General features: G+C 38.2%; 1 protein-coding gene across 1 annotated transcript in view; it reads right to left on the bottom strand.

The window, feature by feature from the left end:
- LOC136837008 (unconventional myosin-XIX-like) overlaps positions 1–22,344 on the bottom strand; it is a 161,714-nt gene that overhangs the window by 42,076 nt on the left and 97,294 nt on the right. Inside the window, exons 12-14 of the mRNA XM_067101539.1 lie at positions 21,541–21,665; positions 15,709–15,816; positions 3,964–4,149 (exon numbers count right to left, since the gene is read on the bottom strand). Of these exons, the coding sequence (XP_066957640.1) occupies positions 3,964–4,149; positions 15,709–15,816; positions 21,541–21,665 (419 nt within the window). The remainder of the gene's footprint in view (positions 1–3,963; positions 4,150–15,708; positions 15,817–21,540; positions 21,666–22,344) is intronic.

Genomic DNA, 22,344 nt, shown 5'->3' with positions numbered 1-22,344 from the left:
TACCAGGACTCGGAAGTACATGTCTTACCTGTTGACAGAACTCATCCATTTGCCCTTTCGAATGGCTGCCAGGACTGAACCAAATTACTCCATCAAAAAGGGGGTAAAATGAGTAAACTTGTTGTGACTGGAAATGCATAAAAAAAAGAGTGCCGGTCAACAGATTCATCTTCTGCAAAAGGGAGTGAAAGTGGAACAACACAAACTACGCATTGCTTAAAAACTAAAGAGGAATCAACCTAATCAGGGTTGAAAACCCTTACGTTTAAAGAAAGAACCGAGACGGTAGAAAACGGCAAATCCACAGATAGTAATGGCTGGGTGAAAAGTGCACAACCAAAACATTTGGTTTACACAAACTCTTTCCTATACGGCCTACTGCTTTCATCTCTGCTTGCTGTACATGACCTAATGCAAAATCAGAAAACAAGCACAATTTCATACGGGAGAAAATCAGCCAGAAATTGTCAAATTTATTACTAATGCTAATTCATACCATCTGCACAAGGACACAGCATGAAGAATTCTGACAAGTAAACATTCCAATGCCACCTGGTGGGAAACAGGTGATTATGGAGACAGTTCTAGCAGGTTAGCCAGAAATTATTTTTTTATTTTGAATGCTAATCACACCTAATGGCACAGATATAAGCTAATTTTAACAGTAAGATTAATTTCAAATAATCTCTCTCTCTCTATAGACACAGCAAAATATCTATAAAATGTTTACAGTAATACTAATTAAATCAATCTTTAATACAAATCGTAAATTTGTTAAGCTTTTTGGGGCCCACCCCGGAATGAAAGAAGGGCCCCAGAACAAGCTTAACTAGTTTACAATCTCTCTCTCTCTCTCTCTCTCTCTCTTTTAACCCATAAGGGACGGGCTAATTATTATACAGTATATCATGCAACCCCCAAACTGGGCAAACTTTAAGGTAGACCAATTTAAGAAAAAACACATCAATGGAAAGTGGAAGATATGAAAATACACATGGTGTAAGAAAAAAAAATCTAAACCATTTTCCCTACCTTCCAGGGGAAGTTGAAAGTAACTATTTACAACCCTATGTGGGGCCTCTTTCACAAAACACTCATATATTTTACCAAGTTATACATGTTTTTTCTAATAATTTATTTATTTTATTTTGTAAAATTATAATTACAGTTCACACAATATCATAACAGATAAGAAATAAAATCAGTAACCAGTTCTGAGCATATTTGTTGTAAAATATTTAAAAAAATTTACTGAGATAGGGAAATGCAGTAACTTTTTTGGGATTTATATATGCTTTTTCTAATATTTCTTTGCAAAATTACAATTATAACTGACATCATATCAAAAAAGATAAGAACCAAAACCAACAGCAATCCATTTATGAGCAAATAAACAAAAAGCCATCATGGGAGAGAAAGGAGCAAGGCATTCCCCCTTCAAGACAAGAACAATACTAAATTCCATGAGATGCCCACGCCTGAGCTGAGATGAATTCTTTAGTTGCCACAATTCATTTATGGGCCACCGAAGTATTAGAAACTCTTTCCCGCTCGATACAGCCAAATCGTATGGTGCATAATATTAATACTCCTCAGAAGGGATCCATCCACCACCCAAAACCTGTTTTAGATCCTCTATTGAGGGGATCAGTCCATTATGGGTTAAGGGTTATGTAAGATGTATTTGAAATTATATTACTGTACTGTAAAGTGTTTTTGGATGATAGAGCATACTGTACAGTATTGAAATATTTGCTAATTATTTTAATTTTATTTTTCACTCTGGTTTTATTGAAATGCAAAAACTTTTACAGTAATTATGCATGGAAAATATGAAAAAAGAATGACAAAGTAACATCATGTTTACCTATAAAACTATACTGTATAAAACAAATAAACATACATGAACAAAAAATCAATCTTTCTCTTATCTCAGAGAGAGAGAGAGAGAGAGAGAGAGAGAGAGAGAGAGAGAGAGAGAGAGAGAGAGAGAGAGAGAGAGAGAGAGAGAGAGAGAGAGAGAACTTTAGTGTTAATACATCGAATCATAGTAAGTCGCTGGAGACAAGACTTTACCATGGCTGAGAGGAGAGTACGAATGTTGAGTGTTGCCTGCATATGAAATTCAGATTTTAAATACTTTTACAATTATTAGAGATGAAACATCAACAGTGATAAAATATTCTCTTGTGTACTGTTATAATATGAGTGATAATCATAGTCAACTAAACTTGTAGTGAAATATGGTACAATAAATCAGACAAAGCAAAAAATATGGCAACTCTACCTTCGTCGATCTGTTGTGAAATTGCTGGATTTGTTTATTTTCGGGTTTTTTTTTATTTACATACGAGATTCGGATTTTAAATATTTTTATAGTCATTAGATCAATACTGTACAGTATATATGAATTCTGTAAGTGAAATAACGTGTTATAGATATTTTGCAGTGTTTTTGTGTTTTCTCAATAAAGTATACAGTATGTATACTGAGAGAGAGAGAGAGAGAGAGAGAGAGAGAGAGAGAGAGAGAGAGAGAGAGAGAGAGAGAGAGAGAGAGAATGATGGGACAAGAATTTTTTTAATAAATTTATGGGAGATGGTGAGGACTAACCACAAAATGACATAAACCAAGAACTAACTGTGGCAAATTTTTTTTTTATCATAAATATATTTGTACATGCTGTTGTAATCATGAAAATACTAACAAGACGTAACAAACCTAGCATTCTGTTTGGAGGCATGTGTCCCATCATTCTAAACTACCCACATATTTTAGATATGCTCTGTACTAAAATATGTACCTGTACAGTAAATATAATTTCAAAATCATCTTACAACACAGGAAAATATCAATATACGTAAAATGTACGCCCAGTGCATGACAGTATGCACAAAATTATGTAGGCCAATGAAAATGCACATGTCTGAATGATAGGGGATACTTAAGAGTAACAGCTGTAGGCTGGTACCTAATTTTGCAACATGGCTTTGAAATGATATTAGGGTGTTCTGGGAAGATAGTTTGAGGTATATTTTTGTTTGAACTGTCAAGTTTGGCGATGAACTGTTAAAATAGGCAGCCATAAGCGTTTTAGGGGTATATACAGCCTACTTAAGAGTAACAGTAGCTGGAGAGTACTGTAATGTAGGGTTACTTTGGGTGTTTTGGGATGATGGTTTAGGGCATATTTTTTGCTTCAAACGATATTAAATTGTTTTAGTCCGATAATTTAAGGTATATTTTTGTTTGAAATATCAAATTAAGTAGTGAAATGTTAAAATACGCAGTTGTAAGCGTTTTAATTTAAGGGGTATACAAGGTATTTGGCAATTATAAGCTAGTTATAAGCATTTTTAGAGGGGATTTTTGCATTTCTGCAGATTTTGCATTTCTCTGGTAGGTTCTGGAACCTGTCCCCACGTAAAAATGGGGGAGCACTGTATGTAGATATGTTAGAATAACGTTGATTGACAACAAAAAGCATGAAAACTGAGATAAGAAATTAAAATACCTTGAATATTGAAGGTGATCTGGGGAGAAGAATAATTGTTTATATTTATGAAGTATATTAAGGGTTATTCAAGTAAGAGGGACAAAGTTAATATGCAGTATAAGGACAAAGTTAATATGTAATATAAGATCATAAAATTTATTAAAATACCACATTAACTAGTTTTTATGCAAATGGAAATGACAATTACATGATAAAAAGAAGTGGGATTAATATATTAACAACTATGAGAAACAGGTGCAAAGAAACATATTAGCATTAGAATGGAATGCATTAGCACGGAGGGAAAATACAAATGGATGACTGGATTTTACAAGCAAAGTCAAAGAAAAGATGGTATTAAAAGTTAAATTTTGCAAAGAGCAAAATATATGGCAATAACTAAGGGAGTTCAGAAAAAAGGGATACAGGCTGATAAAATTTTGAATATATTCAAGGTAAAAAGTTACCTCATCTTTGTTTTTGTGTAGTAAGCCATCTGCATCATACTTAACAGGTCCAGCATAATGCCTAATTACAAATCCCGGTGTATGTCGGGGAGACACTGGAGGGCTCACAATGCCTGTATCCTCAAGAGCTTTGCAAACTCTGTCACATGCCTCATCCTCTTTTACAGCACGCTTCAACTGGCATTCCTGAAAAAAAAAAGTAAGCAAACATGTGCAATCTAAAGCTGAACATACTATATCAAGAATAAACTTGAACATGTTTTTCTTCTGAATATGGGCAACTGGTTATAATCTTTTACCATAAAAGGAAGTCCAACAAACCCAAGTGAATTTGAGCGTACAGGTGAAAAAGGTGATGATATTACAATAAAAGTACACTTTCATTGAAACAATAATCAAAAAAACTAAGCAGATGTACACTCAAAACACTGAACTTCCTTATGCCACATCTAAAGTACATTAGAGACTGACAAAAAACATAAGAATTAACGAAAAGTAAAAAAAAATATTTGCAAGATTACAACAAAAAATTCCCATGGCTAACTGTAATAGCATATATATATCTGAAAAAATAATACTAAAATAAATTAATATATAGCATAATTATCAACTACGGAACCCTTTGTAAATTCCTATAAAAGAGATGTGTATTCATATGGGAATTACCATAGCAGAGGGTACCAAAAAGACAATGAACCAATGATGTTATTATAAAGCAATCTCAACAGAAGATAGTGCCACAAACAGAAAAATTGAGATATACTGTATGGTGTCCATGAAGCATCAGCACCAAGTCCTTTATTGTTTATCATAGTTACAAAATAAAATAGGAGTACAGAAAAGAAGGACCCTCAGAGCTGGTATACGTAGTGCCATGATACTAACAGAAAAACGAGAGGAGCAGGTCTTAAAAAAGCTTAAAATATGGAAAACTGGAATGAGAGGGAGAACTGTGGTATTAATAACAATTTTCCATATTATTTATTCTATCAATACAGTTGACCCTAGTTAAACCTTACCCCACTAATCTGGATATCGGATAAGACAGGCAGCGAAGAGGATCAGCCGATTTAAAATACATAATATTCGACCATGATTTAACATAGTTACTGTTCCTCCACTTGTCGCATACTGTTTTCCTTTTTATTTACCAGAGGTAAACGAAAAACTTTTCACTTATATTTTTAATGTATATACTGTGTATTGTTCTGTATTTATACTGTACTAAACTGAAATGCTTTTAACTTATAACCAATTTAACTTGCGCCCAGTATGTACCGTCATTAAGAAACGCTACTGTCTGGAACAATAGGAAGTATTGTAGCAAATCACTGAGCATCAACAGTTTTACCTGTCTGCTGCCTGACTGGTAGCTACAGTACAATGCTTTGTATGTTTTTTAGGAAAGAAAAGACATGACAAAGGTGAACTTTACGAAGACAAAAGCTGAGTTACTGAACAATACTTGTGTTCACGTGGCAAATGACGTGAGAGAGACAGACAGCCAGAAAATTGCCATTTCCTTCTATGCAGCATAATTCTATCCTCGAGAGATTACAGAGAAGAATTTTGTTTTAAAGGTATGTCAGCGCAGCATTAGTAAATATCTTCTGAAACAAAACAAAAAATTTTGTTGCTGAAGAATCTTTGAGCCAACAATTTTGCACTCAAAGTAATACGATGAAATTCATTCTATTCTTCATGTAATCAGTAGAATACATACATTATTAAAAGCTACATATTGTATTCAAAACGACGCACTTATGTCATCGTCAGCTTCTCTGAGCAAAACGTTCTTTTTCAGACAGAATACAGCTAAAACCTGATTGGCTGGCTGGTTACCATGGAGATCTGCTAGCCAATGACAGCCCTCTACTTCTGTACTATTTATAGACATACGTTGTGACAGCACTAAGTTTGAACGTTGCCGTGATCGTGATTATTTGACTGCTGATGGCAAAAACTACTTAATGATTTGCTTTATATAATTATTTCTTCATGAAAACAAGAAGTCAACAATAATTTTAACTTTAATATAGTGGTATGAAAAATCCCACAACAGTCTGTCTTGGTGACGAGTCATCACTTGTGAATCCTATTCCCGGACCGTCTCAGATTTACAACTGCAAACTGATGACAACGTTAGTAACAATAAAAAACAATCCTCTCCAAGATTGATATAATGAAATGTATTTTATAGTCTTATTCTCAAGTTGAATTGCAACTATTTTGATCATGTATATTTTTGCATTTTACGGGATGTTTTTGTTGAAAACAAAATGTTAGTGAACTTATAGTCTTAATTGTCCCACTATTGTTACTGATGATCTTAATTATCCCCCATTCATTTAACAGTATATTAACCCTTAAACGCCTGTTGGACGTTTTAAACGTCGTCCAAAATTGTCTGTCGAATGCCGAGTGGACGTTGCAAATGTCGACTGAAAATGCTTTTTTTAAATATTCGCGGAAAAATAATTATAGGCCTAGTTTGCGGAAGATTTCAAATCACGCGCCTTGGCAGATGCTGGGAGTTCACGGATCCAGGTGTTGTGTTGTTTTTGAGCATCACCCAGACGCGCATGCGCGAATTCCCTCCTACTCACGCCAGATAGCATCAGCGTCGGACCTTGCGGGAGCGATATTTTGACGCAGACGTGTTTTGCAGAACTTTGGCGAGTGTTTGCGTATTCGTGCTGCAACAGGACGTTTGTAGATATGTCACAAAGGCGTCAGGACCGTGAAAGGCGCATACTGCCTGTCGGAAGTGAGCGTGTGAGGCGAGTTTTAGACTGGGATGCTGGAGAAGGACCCAGCAACCAAAGTGAATTTTAACATTCGGTCAACTTTTGACTCGACCGAAATGATCGAAAAACGCATCCGTAAAAGCCATAATTATTACATTCGAGTAACAATCAATCATTTACCTTCATTTTGCAACAAACGGAAAGTCTCTAGCACAATATTTAGAATTTTGGTGAATTTTTAAAAAAGATTTTCCTCCGCCCGAACGCGAACTCTGCTGAAAATCCTGTCATTTCTTGCGTCAGCTTGCCGTAATTTTTGCCGTTTCATATTATTTGTTACATAAAGTGTTATACATCAAAATGTGCGCAATTTCATGTAGAATACAACAAAAAATATATCATTCCTTTAGCTCTTCACAGTGTTTTAATATTTACATCGAAATCACGATAACTGACAAAATTTTAACATTCGGTCAACTTTGACTCGACCGAAATGATCGAAAAACACATCCGTAAGCCATAATTATTACATTCGAGTAACAATCAATCATTTACCTTCATTTTGCAACAAACGGAAAGTCTCTAGCACAATATTTAGAATTTTGGTGAATTTTTGAAAAAAAAATTTTCCTCCGCTCCGCGAGCGCGAACTCCGCTGAAAATCCTGTCATTTCTTGCGTCAGCTTGCTGTAATTTTTTCGTCATTTCATATTATTCGTTACATAAAGTGTTATACATCAAAATGTGTGCAATTCCATGTAGAATACAACAAAAAATATATCATTCCTTTAGCTCTTCACAGTTTTTAATATTTACATCGAAATCACGATAACTGACAAAATTTTAACATTCTGTCAACTTTGACTTCGACGAAATGATCAAAAACGCATCCGTAAGCCATAATTATTACATTCGAGTAACAATCAATCATTTACCTTCATTTTGCAACAAATGGAAAGTCTCTAGCACATTATTTAGATTTTTGGTGAATTTTTGAAAAAAAAAAAAATTTTTTCCTTCGCTCCGTGCACTCGTACTCCGCTGAAAATCCTGTCATTTCTTGCGTCAGCTTGCCGTAATTTTTTCGCCGTTTCATATTATTCGTTAAATAAAGTGTTGTACATCATAATGTGCGCAATTTCATGTAGAATACAACAAAAAATATGTCATTCCTTTAGCTCTTCACAGTTTTTTAATATTTTCACTGAAATCACGATAACTGACAAAATTTTAACATTCGGTCAACTTTGATTCGACCGAAATGATCGAAAAACACATCCGTAAGCCATAATTATTACATTCAAGTAACAATCAATCATTTACCTTCATTTTGCAACAAACGGAAAGTCTCTAGCACATTATTTAGATTTTTGGTGAATTTTGAAAAAAACATTTTCCTTCGCTCCGCGCGCGCGTACTCCGCTGAAAATCCTATCATTTCTTGCGTCAGATTGCCGTAATTTTTTCGCCGTTTCATATTATTCGTTACATAAAGTGTTATACATCAAAATGTGCAAAATTTCATGTAGAATACAACAAAAAATATGTCATTCCTTTGGCTCTTCACAGTTTAATATTTTCACCGAAATCACGATAACTGACAAAATTTTAACATTTGGTCAACCTTGACTCGACCGAAATGATCGAAAAACGCATCCGTAAGCCATAATTATTACATTCGAGTAACAATCAATCATTTACCTTCATTTTGCAACAAACAGAAAGTCTCTAGCACAATATGTAGATTTTTGGTGAATTTTTGAAAAAAAAAAAATTTCCTTAAACTCATGTGCGCTGACTCCGCTGAAAATCCTGTCATTTCTTGCGTCAGCTTGCTGTCATTTTTTTGCCGTTTCATATTATTCGTTACATAAAGTGTTATACATCAAAATGTGTGCAATTTCATGTAGAATACAACAAAAAATATATCATTCCTTTAGCTCTTCACAGTTTTTTATATTTACATCGAAATAACGATAAATAGAAAAAAAATCAACCTTCGGTCATCTTTAACTCGATCGAAATGGTTCAAAAATGCAATTGTAACCTAAAAAACTTACAGCCTAGTAATATTCAATCAATTTCCTTCATTTTGGCACAATTGGAAAGTCTCTAGCACAATATTTTGATTTTTGGCGAATTTTTTAAAAAAATTTTTATTTACGTCCGAGCATTACGAATTCATGCATCATTTTGTGATAATATTTTCTCTGTGTTGCTTTAATCGTTTTACAATCTGTTATATACCAAAATCATCGCAATTTAGTGTACAATACAACTAAAAAAAATTAACTCATTAGCTTCAACCGTTTTCCTTACAGCGATTTGTATACAATTATATACGAGTTTTTTTTTTTTTCGCTGTCATATATTCCAATATTTATATATGATAATGATATTTTTTTATTTCTGATGGTTGCATACTAAACTTCAGGCAATGAGAAAAAAAGGAGCCAAAAATGAACTCTTAATCTTGAAAACTAAGCGCGCTGTGATTTTTAAAAAAAAAAAATTTTTCCGCTTCGGCGCTACCTCTCGGAGGCCGCCGGCATACGGGAGACGTTTTTGAAAATATGGCTTCGGCGTTAAAGGGTTAATATAAATAATATAATAAACTATAATGAATAAACAACTAAAATTAAAAAACATGAAGGGAATAAAATGTTTTTGCTGCAATAGTGATGTTTGATTATGTTCCTGACCCCACAGTTCTGACATCCGAAAAATTCCAAAAACTGGTCTTACTTTTCATTTTAGAGACTCCACTTCTTTTTACTTAACAATTATGTGTTCATGTCTCAGCCTAGGCATCTACATATGTGGCTGAATTCTATCATTTTTATTATGTTTTATTCATCATTTTTCTTCTTTTACCATGAGCTTTAATTCAAATGTTTCTGCATTGGTTTATTATTCATACTCTTTATAAAAATAATGAAATACAGTATATTTATAGGTATTTATAGGCATATATATAGATATCACCAGTTAAATTGGACTATCGGCTAAAACAGACGCCCTGGCCCCCTCATTAGTCCGTCTTAACGTGGGTCGACTGTACTGAAGTACTATTCTTGTAAAGCTAGTTAAAAGCCTCCTAGGTGCCTTACCTATAAACTGGTCAAAATAGCAATTTTTTGTTCATGGAAACAATCAGAGTATGGTTTAAGCCATTTTAATCAAAATATCCTGTATGGCTACCTTCCATTAGCTCTAAAGTATTTCAACATCAAGGCATGTTTAGGATGCAGAATATGGAGTATGATGTACTGTTTTCAGATTTCACGTCTATATTTAACAAATTAATTGAAATATTGAGTTCATGAAAATACTGTCTTCTGAAGACTTCCTAAATTCATGACATCTTAACACAGACTGCTTATATGTTTGCAATATGGCAAATTTTAAAGTAATTTGTATTTTTCCTAACATACAAAACTTAGGTTTTTACAAATGGAAATACCTCCAGCGCAGCTGGAAACCAGCCATTCAATTCTTAACAAGGTTGTTGGGTAGTTTTAACTACTGGCAGTACGGTGGGGAATCCCACCCTTCCGTCCAGCAATGCGTTCACTTACCTTCTGGCCCAGGTATCACAATGAGGGGTGGCTTGAGGTGGGCAGTTTATGTAAAGACCTCAGGTTCGTATGTTAGGAAAATAAAAATTACAGTACTTTAAAATTTGTCATTTGTTCCTACACGAATACAAATCCTCGGTATTTACATACGGAAGACTTACTTTTTGGTGGGAGGATTCTGAGTAAGCCTCCGAACCAACTGGTGGTTCATTCACCTCACCTGGGCCTCTCTTTCTGGTCTTATAGAGCAAAGGAAGGAGTCCCATGCCCCTGACCTGTTGAACAAGTGTGTGTTCGACCTCTAGACTTCTGAGCCTTTTGAATTAATTGGTATCTGAGAAGCATCAATAGTTCGAAAAATGTCTGAATGAACTTTAAGTGTCAGAAACAATAAAGCTGATGATAACCAACAAGTTTGTTTGCTGTCAGTCCCACTCCTCCCTTGCTAGAGAGAGGGTAAGACTTACTCCTATCAATCTAAGTACAGGACATTAGATAATAGAAAGGGTGCTCATAAATGTAACTCACCTGCATCAAGCCCACTCCAGCACATGATGGCTCGCCAACCAATCCTCTGACTGCGGAGAGAGGAGGGGTATAAAAGAGATAGGGAGGAGGCCAGTCACACACACACACACACACACTCACTCTCTCATTCACAACAGTACATCTTAGACGAGATGCACAGTGTCGTGCTAGGGGAGCTGGAAAAGTTAAAAAACTTGTTGAGCACCCACCACAGGACCCTAGGAAAAGGTGTTCAAGGACCTATGGCAATGTCCCGTAGGTAGCAAGAGGTGAATGTGGTCTGTCACGACCACACTCTTGCCTTCAGTACCTGATGAACTGACAGATTCTTGCTGAATGCGAGGGACGGACCAGTGCCTCTAACTTCATGAGTTCTGGCCCTGAATGTACTGTGATCCACTTCATCCAGCAAAGAGTACACCTAATTCATCGTCTCACGAAGCCAGACAGTCAATGCCCAAGCCTGAGCTGCCAAGTCCTCTTAAGGTAGTACCGCAGTACTCTAACTGGACAGAGAAGCATCTCTTCTGGATTATTACCAACAAAGTCCTCTAGGGAGGGGATCGAGAAGGACTTGAATCTGGCAACAGGAACCAATGGATTCTGAGTTTTTCCTATGAATTCCGGGACAAATTTCAGCAAGACAGATTCCCATCCCCTCGAGTGCTTAACGTAAAAAGACAGGCCATGTAGTTCGCCTACTCTATTCGCCGATGCCAGGGCAAGTAAGAAGACAGTCTTGAGCGTTAGATCCCTGTCTGACAACTCTCATAGGGGCTCACATGGTGCAAAAGTCAGGCTCTGAAGAACGAGAGTCACAATCCCCCTTGCTTGTTGACATATGCCACTTCCATGGCATTGCTGCTCATCAGTAGCACAGTGTGCCCCATCACATGGTCTTGAAACTCTTGGAGAGCCAAGAAGGCTGCCTTGAGTTCTAGGATACTCATGTGGAGGTGCTTGCCATTCTGATCCCACACACCTGAAACCAGCATCTCTTCCAGGTGTGCACCCCATCCCCCTCTTGAGGCATCTGAGAACAGAAGCATTTCAGGAGGGGGAGTGTGTAGTAGTGACACTCCTATTAGGAGGTTCCTGTCATCCAGCCACCAACCTAAGTCCTGTCTCACTTCCTTCGAAAGAGGAATGGGAAGGTACGGGAAGTCCCTTGCCAGAGACCAGGACTCCTTCATTCACCACTGAAGGGAACAAAGGTGAAGCTGCCCATGAGAGACCAGCTTCTCCAAGGAAGACAGGTGACTGAGAGCGACTTGCCACAGCCGAGCTGTTTGTTCCTGTCAAGACAGGAACGATCGCGCCACCGCATCTACCAGCAAGCCCAGGTACATCATCCTCTGCTTGGGTAAGAGGTTGGACTTCTCAAAGTTTATTACAACTCGCAGGCTGTGACAAAACTCAAGAAGTCAATCCCTGTCCTTGAGCAAATGCGAACGAGAGCTCGCCAGGACTAGCTAATGGTCAAGATACCTCAGAAGACGTATCCCATGCGAATGGGCCCAAGTCGACACTAGGGTGAATAGTCATGTGAACACCCAGGGAGCGGCTGACAGCCCAAAACAGCCAGAACTGGTACACTGTCTCCCCGAGGATAACACAGAGGTACTGGTATGACGACTGATGGATGGATATTTGGAAATAGGCATCCTTCAGGTCCACCGTAAACATGAAGTCGGACTCCCTGATGGTAGCGAGAACTGAGCCTGTCGTTTCCAAATTGGTTCATGGAAGAAAGGTCTCTGACCGCTCTCCATCCCTCTGATGCTTTCTCGATGAGAAAGAGACGGCTGTAATAGGCCAGAAGACCAATCCGTCATAACTCCCACAGTGCCTTTCTTCAGTATCACTTTCACCTCCCCCCGCAGGGCGAGACCCTTCAGGGAGCCAGGAATGTATGTTTGGAGATGGACTGGATGGCTGGTGAGTGGTGGCGGAGACTCAAAGGGAAGTAGATATCCTCCCCGAAGGACATTTACCACCCAGAACTCCGCTCTGTATCACTGTTATGTTGCCCAATGGCTCGATAGGCAACACCCCCCCCAACCATTGGCAGCATGTGGGGAGGAACACTGCCCCTAACATTCTCCTCCCTTCCTGTTACCCTTGCCCCCTCTCCCGGCCTGGGAAGGGGACTGAAAGGGACACTGTTGTTCACCTTTCCTGGTGGGGGCAGAAGAAGGCTGGATATTCCTACAGGGGTACTTCGAAGTCTGGGACTTCTCAGGACCTGTAGAGGAAGTGCCAACCTGACCAGGTCAGGCTGCAGTGACATATGAAGACCCAGAGATCTTTCCCACTCCCTGGTGGACAAGGTCGTTGTTATCAGCCCTCCGTCTTTCTACTGCGGCATCCATTTGCTCTCTAGGGAAGAGAGAATGGAACCCAGCAATGGTTCATTCCTCAAGGCCAAGAGGACCAACAAACTTGGAGACTCGAGTCAGGACTGCATCCCTCCTCTTCAACACCAAGTTCGCCCACAGGTTTACTGTCTGGTGGGCTGGGTAGGAAATGGCTCTACCTCCAGATAGCATTAGTCTCTTGAAAGTAGCTTCCTTCTCGGGGTTTCTTGCTCTAACTCTTAGAAGACAAGGAAGCAATCTTGGACGTGGACAGTGTCTACCGATCCAGCCAAGAAACTGCTTGGAATGCTGCCATGGCAGTCCATTCCAGCGTCGCTGACTCCTGCTGCGAGAGGGAGACTCCCTCTGCATGGAGCTGGTCCAGCAACAGACCCAGGCCTAGACGAACCAGGTCCGGGTCAACCTGTTTGGTCGGCAGTGGCCTTTCCGAGGGCATGTGGAAACGTTTCTGACGAGGGAGAGGAGGTGAAGTATCTTGCATGAGGAGCTAGAATGAAGAGAATTCTCCTGCCCAGAAACCAGAGAACTCACCTGGTCTAGTACCCCTTCAGCAAGATCAAACCACAGCAGCCCAATGAAGCTATGGGTTCCTTGTGCGATCCCCAGAAGGCTTCGAGGGCAGAAGGACGATCCATGGGAGTGGCCATGGTTTCTTCCCTGAAATCGTAATACTGACGAATCAGTTTCACGATCTCAACGTATGTCCTCTGTAGTTCGGGGGTGTCCATGTCCTACGGAAAAGGACCCTCAAGCCCTTCCAGGTCACGGTCCTCCTGGGCTACTCTCTTAGCAGGAGAGAGACCCTCATCAGAACTCCCTGATCCCCTCTCTACCACTTGAGTAACTTCTCCCTAAGGAGAAGTAGCAACGGAGGGCAGTTCCACTGGAAGAAGGAACTACAGGTAGAAGGACTGGCAATCTTCGGCATCACCAGGGGCGAGTAACCCTCCGACGACGTACGGGAAGCTGCCTTCCTCTTGTATTTCCTCTTCCGAGTAAACTGCACCCATTGCTCTGAAGGCCAATTACGACACTCATTACTTGGGCTACCTTGGTTGCACTCATGCCGTTGGCAAAGTGTGAATAACGTGTGAGGATCAACTTCAATAGCAGAGAGGGAAGCACTTACAATGAACATTTCCTCCGTCTGGGCATTGCTGCATGGCATGAGGCTTCCCCCTCCTTGGGCTGAGATGATTTGTGGGTTTGCATAATGCAAATAGTCACAATATCACAAAGAATCACACTAAAAAAAGATCAGAGAAAAAGAAAACAACTCAGGATCGTAGGCAATGAAGAAAACCAGCCAGCAGGCAGAGCAGAACGAGACGCATGCAGCTCAAGAGGCAGCCAAAAGGTAAGACTGAGGGTTTGTATTCGTGTAGGAACAACAAACAATTAATTACAACCTCAAAAGAGGATAAAAGAAACTAAGAAAAATTTAAGAAGCAATGCTATCCTGGTTGAAGTTGTTAATGCAGCAGCAATCTCAACCGATAAGGTTTCTGTAGATGTCTTAAAAATTATATCAGATTAAGTCTACTGCTGCTGCAATGCTTCAACCTACATAGGGAAGGTTTAAGTCTGGATAACGTTCAGAAAAAAATTTGGAAACTTGGATCATTTACAAAATACTGTTCAACTTATTACACTAAATGTGGCTACTTACTTGAAGCAAAGCCTTCTCGAGAAAGCATGTAAAGATGTATATTGCATCACTACATGGCAATTCATAAGCTTAAAGCATAAAGAGAAATATAAGGAACTTGGTGACTAATCTAATCATGCATACTTTAATCAAAGTTTGATCAGCTGCAAAAACACTTGACTAAATGGGTCAATATAGCTTAAAAATACAGCTCTAAGGATACAGGCAGCAAATTATACATCTTCCTACTTACTTTACCAAGAAATGAGTACCTAAGAATAGCACTGATATAAGTTAGATGCTACTGTTCAACTTAGTATTAGAAAATTATCAAGTTTCCCTCTATGTACTAAAACATGGACAGATAAAATACATATATGTACAACAATTAAAGGAAACATCACTTCTGATCAGCACTGTAAAAATGTCTATCACTCAACAACAAACTTACATAACTGCAAATAGTGCAAACAATGGTTTTTGACTAATGGGAGCACTTAACACTGCAGCCAGACAGGTTTTGCAAAAGCAACAATAATAACATCCTTGCTAATGTGAAAAATGGATCATCTGCTCCATTTAACTATTTTGTTCCCAGTGGTGACCACTGGGCTTTACCTAAGCGTTCTACAGTTTTGACCCTCACTTCTTTTGTTTGAAGGTACACTCAAGCACAATTTTTTTTCCTTTGTCTATGCAATTCAACACTTTGTTTTATCCAAATAAAAAGTAATAGTTAAAAAATCCATGGAGGTGCCAAAGTGCAAAGTTTGAATTTACTGCTTGCCTAAAGACTTACTAATCTTGGTATTTTCTCCATCTTCCTTAATCATTTGTCTTTTGAACATACAAAATAAACCACTAACCTCATTCAGGATAGCAAAAACTGATACTGGAGAATCCAAAGCCAAAACGCATCTTGAGTTGTCAGTATAATTAATATCTACTCCCAAGAATCCTTCTTCTTTCAAGACCTGTTGAAAATAATGGATCTTTATTATATTGATTAAAACTCCAAAACTTTTGTAAACTGAAAAGTTTCTATATATCCTTCAATAGCTATCTAATAACATTTATAATAACAATTAACAAATTAAACATTTCTTGAGATACAAAAAAGTTTTTCAAACATCTATAATTAGCATTTTGCATGTGATAAAATTGTCCAATAAAACTTTTGCCCCTCCTCAACAGAGGAAAAAAGGCACTCAGCCGGACATCCAGTACATGCAAGAGCAGATACCAGAAACAAAGACAGCACTCATTACACTAGCTGGCTGACCTCCAATCCATGAGAAATGTGGGGGTGGAGAGAGGGTTGGTAGGGGAACTCTAATCTTAGGTAATGGGTTTGTATGGAAAGTTCAATTTGCCTTGAACAACCATATTAAATTCAACCTTTCCATCACAGTTAGCCTGAATCTCAGTTCAAGTGGGGAAGATAGAGCAGCTAAGAACTTAAACTTGGCTAGCTGAAATTTGTTGAAATTGTATGAACGTTCCTTGGGAATGATCTTAGGAATCAGAACCAGTCTTTCAAGGACATACAGGAGTAGTTTACATACTCTATATATCTAATGCTCTACTTTAACCATATACTATATCAAATATGTCATGGAATAACCCTAAACAGTTGGTTAAATCTTTTGCTGTGAGGGACTGATCTCCTCCATCATCAAGAGGTCTCGTCCATGACATACGCCTGATTTCAGTCATCATTCTTTTGAGTCTAGTTAAGCAGGTTTTAATAGATGATGCATTCCCCTTGTCAGTTTAAAGAGCTTTTGTCTATATTCTAGCTACAATTGGCAACATCTGATATCCAACTCACAAGATAATCTCAGGGCAAGGGCTTGACCTTCAGTAACAATCATAGTGCCAAAAAGGAAGGAGGTTTCTCTTTATGATGAAATAGTACACAGGCTTTTAATTGGAAATGGAAATGATAGTAGTAGACTTGAACTATCAGATAGTTCTGATAATGACAGTAGTGACTAAGGTGTTGTTTACTGTATCATAGTTATAGAAAAACCTACCTCAGATAATATTTTTACTTCAGGTTTCATTAAAGATGATCATGAATCAAAGGAAGTGACAGAGGAGGAAGCAGATTTGTCAAGCACCAGATGTGGTGTAAAACAAAGAAAACTTGATAAAATTACAAATGGAAGACCACTGGATAACCAGCTCATAAAAACTGGTGCTCTGAAACTTTCATTAGAGATAAATTCACATTTTCTACAGAATGCCAAGTCTATGTTTGATTTTTTTTATGTGAGGGTTTTCCAGATGAAATTTTTTATCAAGAGCATGCATTTAAGGTTTGTAATAAAGATTTTCAAACTGAAAAAAAAAATGTTATTTTACTCCATGCTTTGAGAGGTCTCACACAGAAAGAAATCCATAGAAAATGCTACATAATTCAGTACTTGATTAATTATCTACATATCTCTTGCTTATTTTATCACTCTGCTATAATAAAACATTATAATAACATAATAATACATTGTAATATTATAACAGTAATAATGAAAATAAGAAAGAATCAGCGTACAAGTGTAAAAAGGAGAAAATTAGTCAGTTACACGATTAGTAGGACACTGATCTTATCACTAGTGGAGATAATAGGCTCACAGCGAAAGGGTTAAGTGCGATATTCCGTTTAGAATGATTCTGAATGTCTTAAGTTATCTACTTTAATAGATTTCAGTATTTTCCCATAACCTGAAGTCAGTCTGATGGGCCTGCAGTTTCCTGGTTCATCCTTAGAAGCACGCTTGAATATATGTGCAACATTTTATAGCCCTTCACTGCTTTTCTTTGCTTAAAGGATCCTCTTTAAATGTCACAGAAGTGAACAGCAGTTTCTTCTTCTTATATCATACTCAGTTGGAATGAGGGACACATTTTGATTCAACTTTCTTAGTTTTATTTTTGTTATCTTGTAAGTTATTTCTATTCCCACAAAGGGGGTTCACTTCATTGGGACATTAGGAATTTCCACAACACTAATTCACATGACACATAAGCCTGAGATATACTGTACTAAAATAAACAGTTAGTAATGCAGTCTTCTGGTGTTGAAGACATCAATGATGGTAATAAAAAAAAATGAGAGAGGTTTTGACTCTGGAAAACCTATTTTTTGTAGCCACTATGAAAACTGTTTGATATGTTGGAGCCAAGGAAACGTTACAAAGGGTTCCAATACCCTTAGCCCAAGAAACCCCTGTACAACATGCAATTAGACAAGTTGCCAGTTGTCCCTAGGGCAGCAACAGAAGAGGGGGCAACAACAATGGCCTCCCTTTCATAGAAGAGGTGTGTCCACCAAAGGAATGGAAAATTTGTTGAGGGCAAAGTAAGAAGTGAAGCCCAGTAGTGCTTTGCAGGCAAGGGTCACCTGTCATTGCATTACACAGTGGAAGTTGTCCCCTTGACACAGCACTGTCTCCAGTCGTTAAGGGTGGCAACGGTCATGTCCTCCCACACCCCTCAGGGCTGTTTTCAAATTACTCAATCCTTTCATGGAGATGTGTGTGCAAAAGACTCTTCAAAAAGGGAGTCACAGAGAAGGGATGTTCCTTCTTCATCAGGAACATCTCTCCAGCATCCCAAGGAACAACTGCTCCAATCAAGGGAAATCCTCAACCTACCAAGGTTAAGCAACTCAATATGTGCTTAAAGTTCTTGGTGACAACTATTGTCAAATATGTTCGTTCATTCTGCACTGGACCTGGACTGTCATTATCAATATGAAAGACACATATTGGCATGTTCCTACTGCCATCCCTTCTATACCTTCCTAAGATTATTGGTAGGATGAAAGACATACTGGTTTCATGTCATGCCATTCTGACTGAAAAATCACCAAAGGATCCTCACAAAACTGACAATAATAGTTGTACAAGGGCTCAGACAAACAGGAATTCAACTTGAATTCTACCTTGATGATCAGCTAGTCTTGGGAATTACCAGAGAGAAGTGCCAATGAAACCTATGTGTGGTAGTCAACAGACTCCAGGGAAAAGGCTTCCAGCTCAACTGGGACATGTCTTGCCCTGCAATTCAAGTGAGAAGAGCTTCCACACCCAGAATTGGACAAGTTTGCTTTGTGAGAGAAATATAATTCCAGTGTATTTGTCTCCAAACCTGAACAATAATGCATTCATGAGAGAGTCACTTCTGCTGGACTGGAACAAATGGAGGGAAATCTACCTCCTTCCTCAACTGTCCCAGATTTTGAAGGTTTTTGCAAAACTGCTAACCTTCAACAGAACTGGCTAGCTGGTGGCCTTAAAATGGCCCAAAGTCACTGTTCATTGTGTTACCACAACAGGGGAGGAAATCAATCCCTTTGACATCCATTCTCCTACCTCACAGAGTAGGAGGGAATGTCATTTACAAAACTTCACTTGCAGATTTTCTAAAATTGGTCTACCATTTAGATTATTCATCTAACTAGTACCTGGTGCAAAAACTACAGACTTCATCCATCCAATAATACCAGTCAATGTGAAAAATACAGGTGAACTACTTCCAAATGGACAGTCTGGTTGAAACTAAGATAGAAACCATTTTGAATCTCCTGATCTATCTGTTTGAGGACACACCTTGACACAACCACAATTACAACAAACGCAGCACCGTTAGAGCCCTTGTCCTATGGGACAGATTCAAATAATGAAGTCTTTCGCTGCCGCCTCCTGTCATTTTCACTGCAGACAGGCCCATGAATAAGGTCATATGATTCCTGTTGTCTCCCGAGCTTTGTGATCCCAATATGACCACTACTTACATGCTTCAAAAGATGGTATTTTTGATGGACTTGGCATCAGGAGCCGAGATCCATGAACTCGACTAGCTTAGATGGTGGGCAACGATTCATTACTCGCATGCCAATCAAACACTCGCAGGTGTCCCTTGGACCTTCATTCCTGGCCAAGAATGAGGACCAACTGAAGAGGATATCCTCTATTCTTCTTTCGTAACTCTATCATAGTTATAGATAAGATATTATGCCCCATTTGGTCACTCCAGGTTTACCTAGATGTCACGGTAACTTCCCAGATTCTCTTGTCTTTCACCCAACCAATACCAAGCCATTCTCACTGCCACAAATCATCTTAGTGTCCCGAATTAAAAAGAGACCCCTAATTCCCAATCCTTCCCTAGTTTGTTGTCTGGAGGCTGGGCACCTCGCTGGCTTTCTTCAGTAATGCCTCCTTTTTAGGAAGTTAACCAGTTTATGGGATGGTCATCAGAAACAGTGGTTCTCAAACATTGCTTGCAAATTAGGAGTAAATATAATCTGAAGCGTGGATTACTGGAAAACTAATAATAGGGAATAACTGTAAATCATTCCCTAAGATCTGATTTATGGCAGACTAGTAGGCAATGTTGTTTCACATCCTAACCTCTTTAGACCTAAATAAATAGAAAACTTGAAACTCAGTCTTTTCATACACCTATCATTGTTACTGTTCCCTTTATCTCCTTTCTTCTTCTAGGTAAGTGCAGTAAAATACCATGTAACTAATACCCGAAACTATGGCACCTTTCAGCTGTGCTTTATGCAAATAATAAATACTATGCATGCTGAGTGTGTGCGTGTGTGTTAGTGTGTGTACAAGAGTTTGGCTGGTGACAGAAATATTGACAGAGGAAGAACAGTGGGGGTTTACACAAAATGAGAATTAGGAATCAAGGAAGGGTGTTGTTGGTTATGGGTGGCCAAAGGTCCAAGATTTGTGGCCCAGAGAAATAAAGCATTTGCATGTTTGAAGCATGTGTATGAATTCTTCCCTTACCTCCCTCATGGAGACATACCTAACTTGCACCAAATGAAAAGCTTGCCAGGCAGGGACAAGTCTCTGCCAACATTAACTAGTCATTAATCTTATGGTGTACAAAGTATGCTAGTCTCACCCATGTGAATGAATGTCTGCAGAGTTTTGAATATGAATTTACAATTTAGTGATTAAGCACTTTTGAAAATTAATCACGCCAGTGCTACATCAGCAAAATTGCTTGAGATGGCCATATGATCCACTGGATCCTTCTAGCATTCCTGCTGAACCACTCAGGCCACAGTGCCATACAGCATGCAGAGAGTGTAATTACATTAAGTTTTCTGGAGGGGGAAGAGGAGGAAGGAGAGCCAATACTTACTGACACTAGAATTATCAAAATCGCTCAAATGTATACAATGCAATAAATGCAAATCTGACAGATTTGAAGCATAACAGCACTAGTTGCTCCTCTTCTTCAGACAAACAAGAAATCCAGTACTTAAATAATTTCTTCGCAAACTACAAGACACATTGAGGAACAAACAACCAATCATTCAGATAGGAAACTGGAAAGATATCACTAATAAAGACAAATAAATTGTAAGGAAAAGTAAAATGAATATGGAATCACGGCACTAGTTTAAAAAATCACAGCTAACAAAAACATCTAGGGTCTTAATGAGAGAAACTAACACATAGACCCACAAGTAATGAGATTTGCAGCAGCCTTAGACTTGGGATAAGTCCAAGAATGCCCACCACTACTGACTGACAGCCATTTACTTTCTAATAAAAAAGAGGTGCAGCATCTGGGATGATTTTCTGGGAAGAAAAGGTCTAGTTATCACTAGTGGGTTTCTGGTGAAACAAATATTCTTTATTATTATAAATATCTCTTAAACTTACTTGGTGTTCAGTTGCCAGGTACCTTCGGATAAATTCTTGTTGTAACCTCTCATTTGTATAATTAATACAAAGCTGCTCAAGACTATTTTGTTCAAAGGTTTCAAAGCCATAAACATCTAAAATACCTGAAAAGAAATATTCAATCAAATAAATAATTTTTCATTACAATTCTAAAGTTATTAAAGCAACTAACATAACTTTATAGGCACAAGACTGCAATAGACATGAAAGGACAGTATGATGGAGAAAGCCTTTGCTAATCCTTACTCCAATCATAGTACAACCACATACAGAATAGTGATACCTATGCCGTAAGTCATGGCATAATTAATACTCTTATGGAACAATGTATAATTATTTATCAGCAGTTCACTGTTAGTTTTAGTACAATCAATGAGCTAGGCAAAATTGTAAAGATAACAGATGCTTTGACTTACATAATACCATAAATCACTCACTCACTATTTAAACTCTAAAACAACAAAGCGCACTTAAAGTTGGCCAGCATGCATATCTTAACATTAGGTACACAAGGCCTATTGCTGCCTTTATCCAGAAATGACCAGCCCTAATAATAAGAAGCTGCACAATTCAAGACAAGAGGGTAGCGAATATTTGTAAAATAACTGCAAATAAATAAGTGTGTGCATCATTCAAGGCCAAGGCAGTGACAATATGATGGATACGATACATAATGAGGTTCTTCACAATGAGCAATCACTTGGAGGAAAATATACCCATATCATACTAAGCAGGGGATTGCACTAATTATGGACACAAATACCATGCCTGTAGTTAAAATAC

The sequence above is a fragment of the Macrobrachium rosenbergii genome, chromosome 57 (assembly GCF_040412425.1).
Source record: "Macrobrachium rosenbergii isolate ZJJX-2024 chromosome 57, ASM4041242v1, whole genome shotgun sequence".
Classification (NCBI taxonomy): Eukaryota; Metazoa; Arthropoda; class Malacostraca; order Decapoda; family Palaemonidae; genus Macrobrachium; species Macrobrachium rosenbergii.
This window is presented reverse-complemented; position numbering and strand designations above follow the sequence as displayed.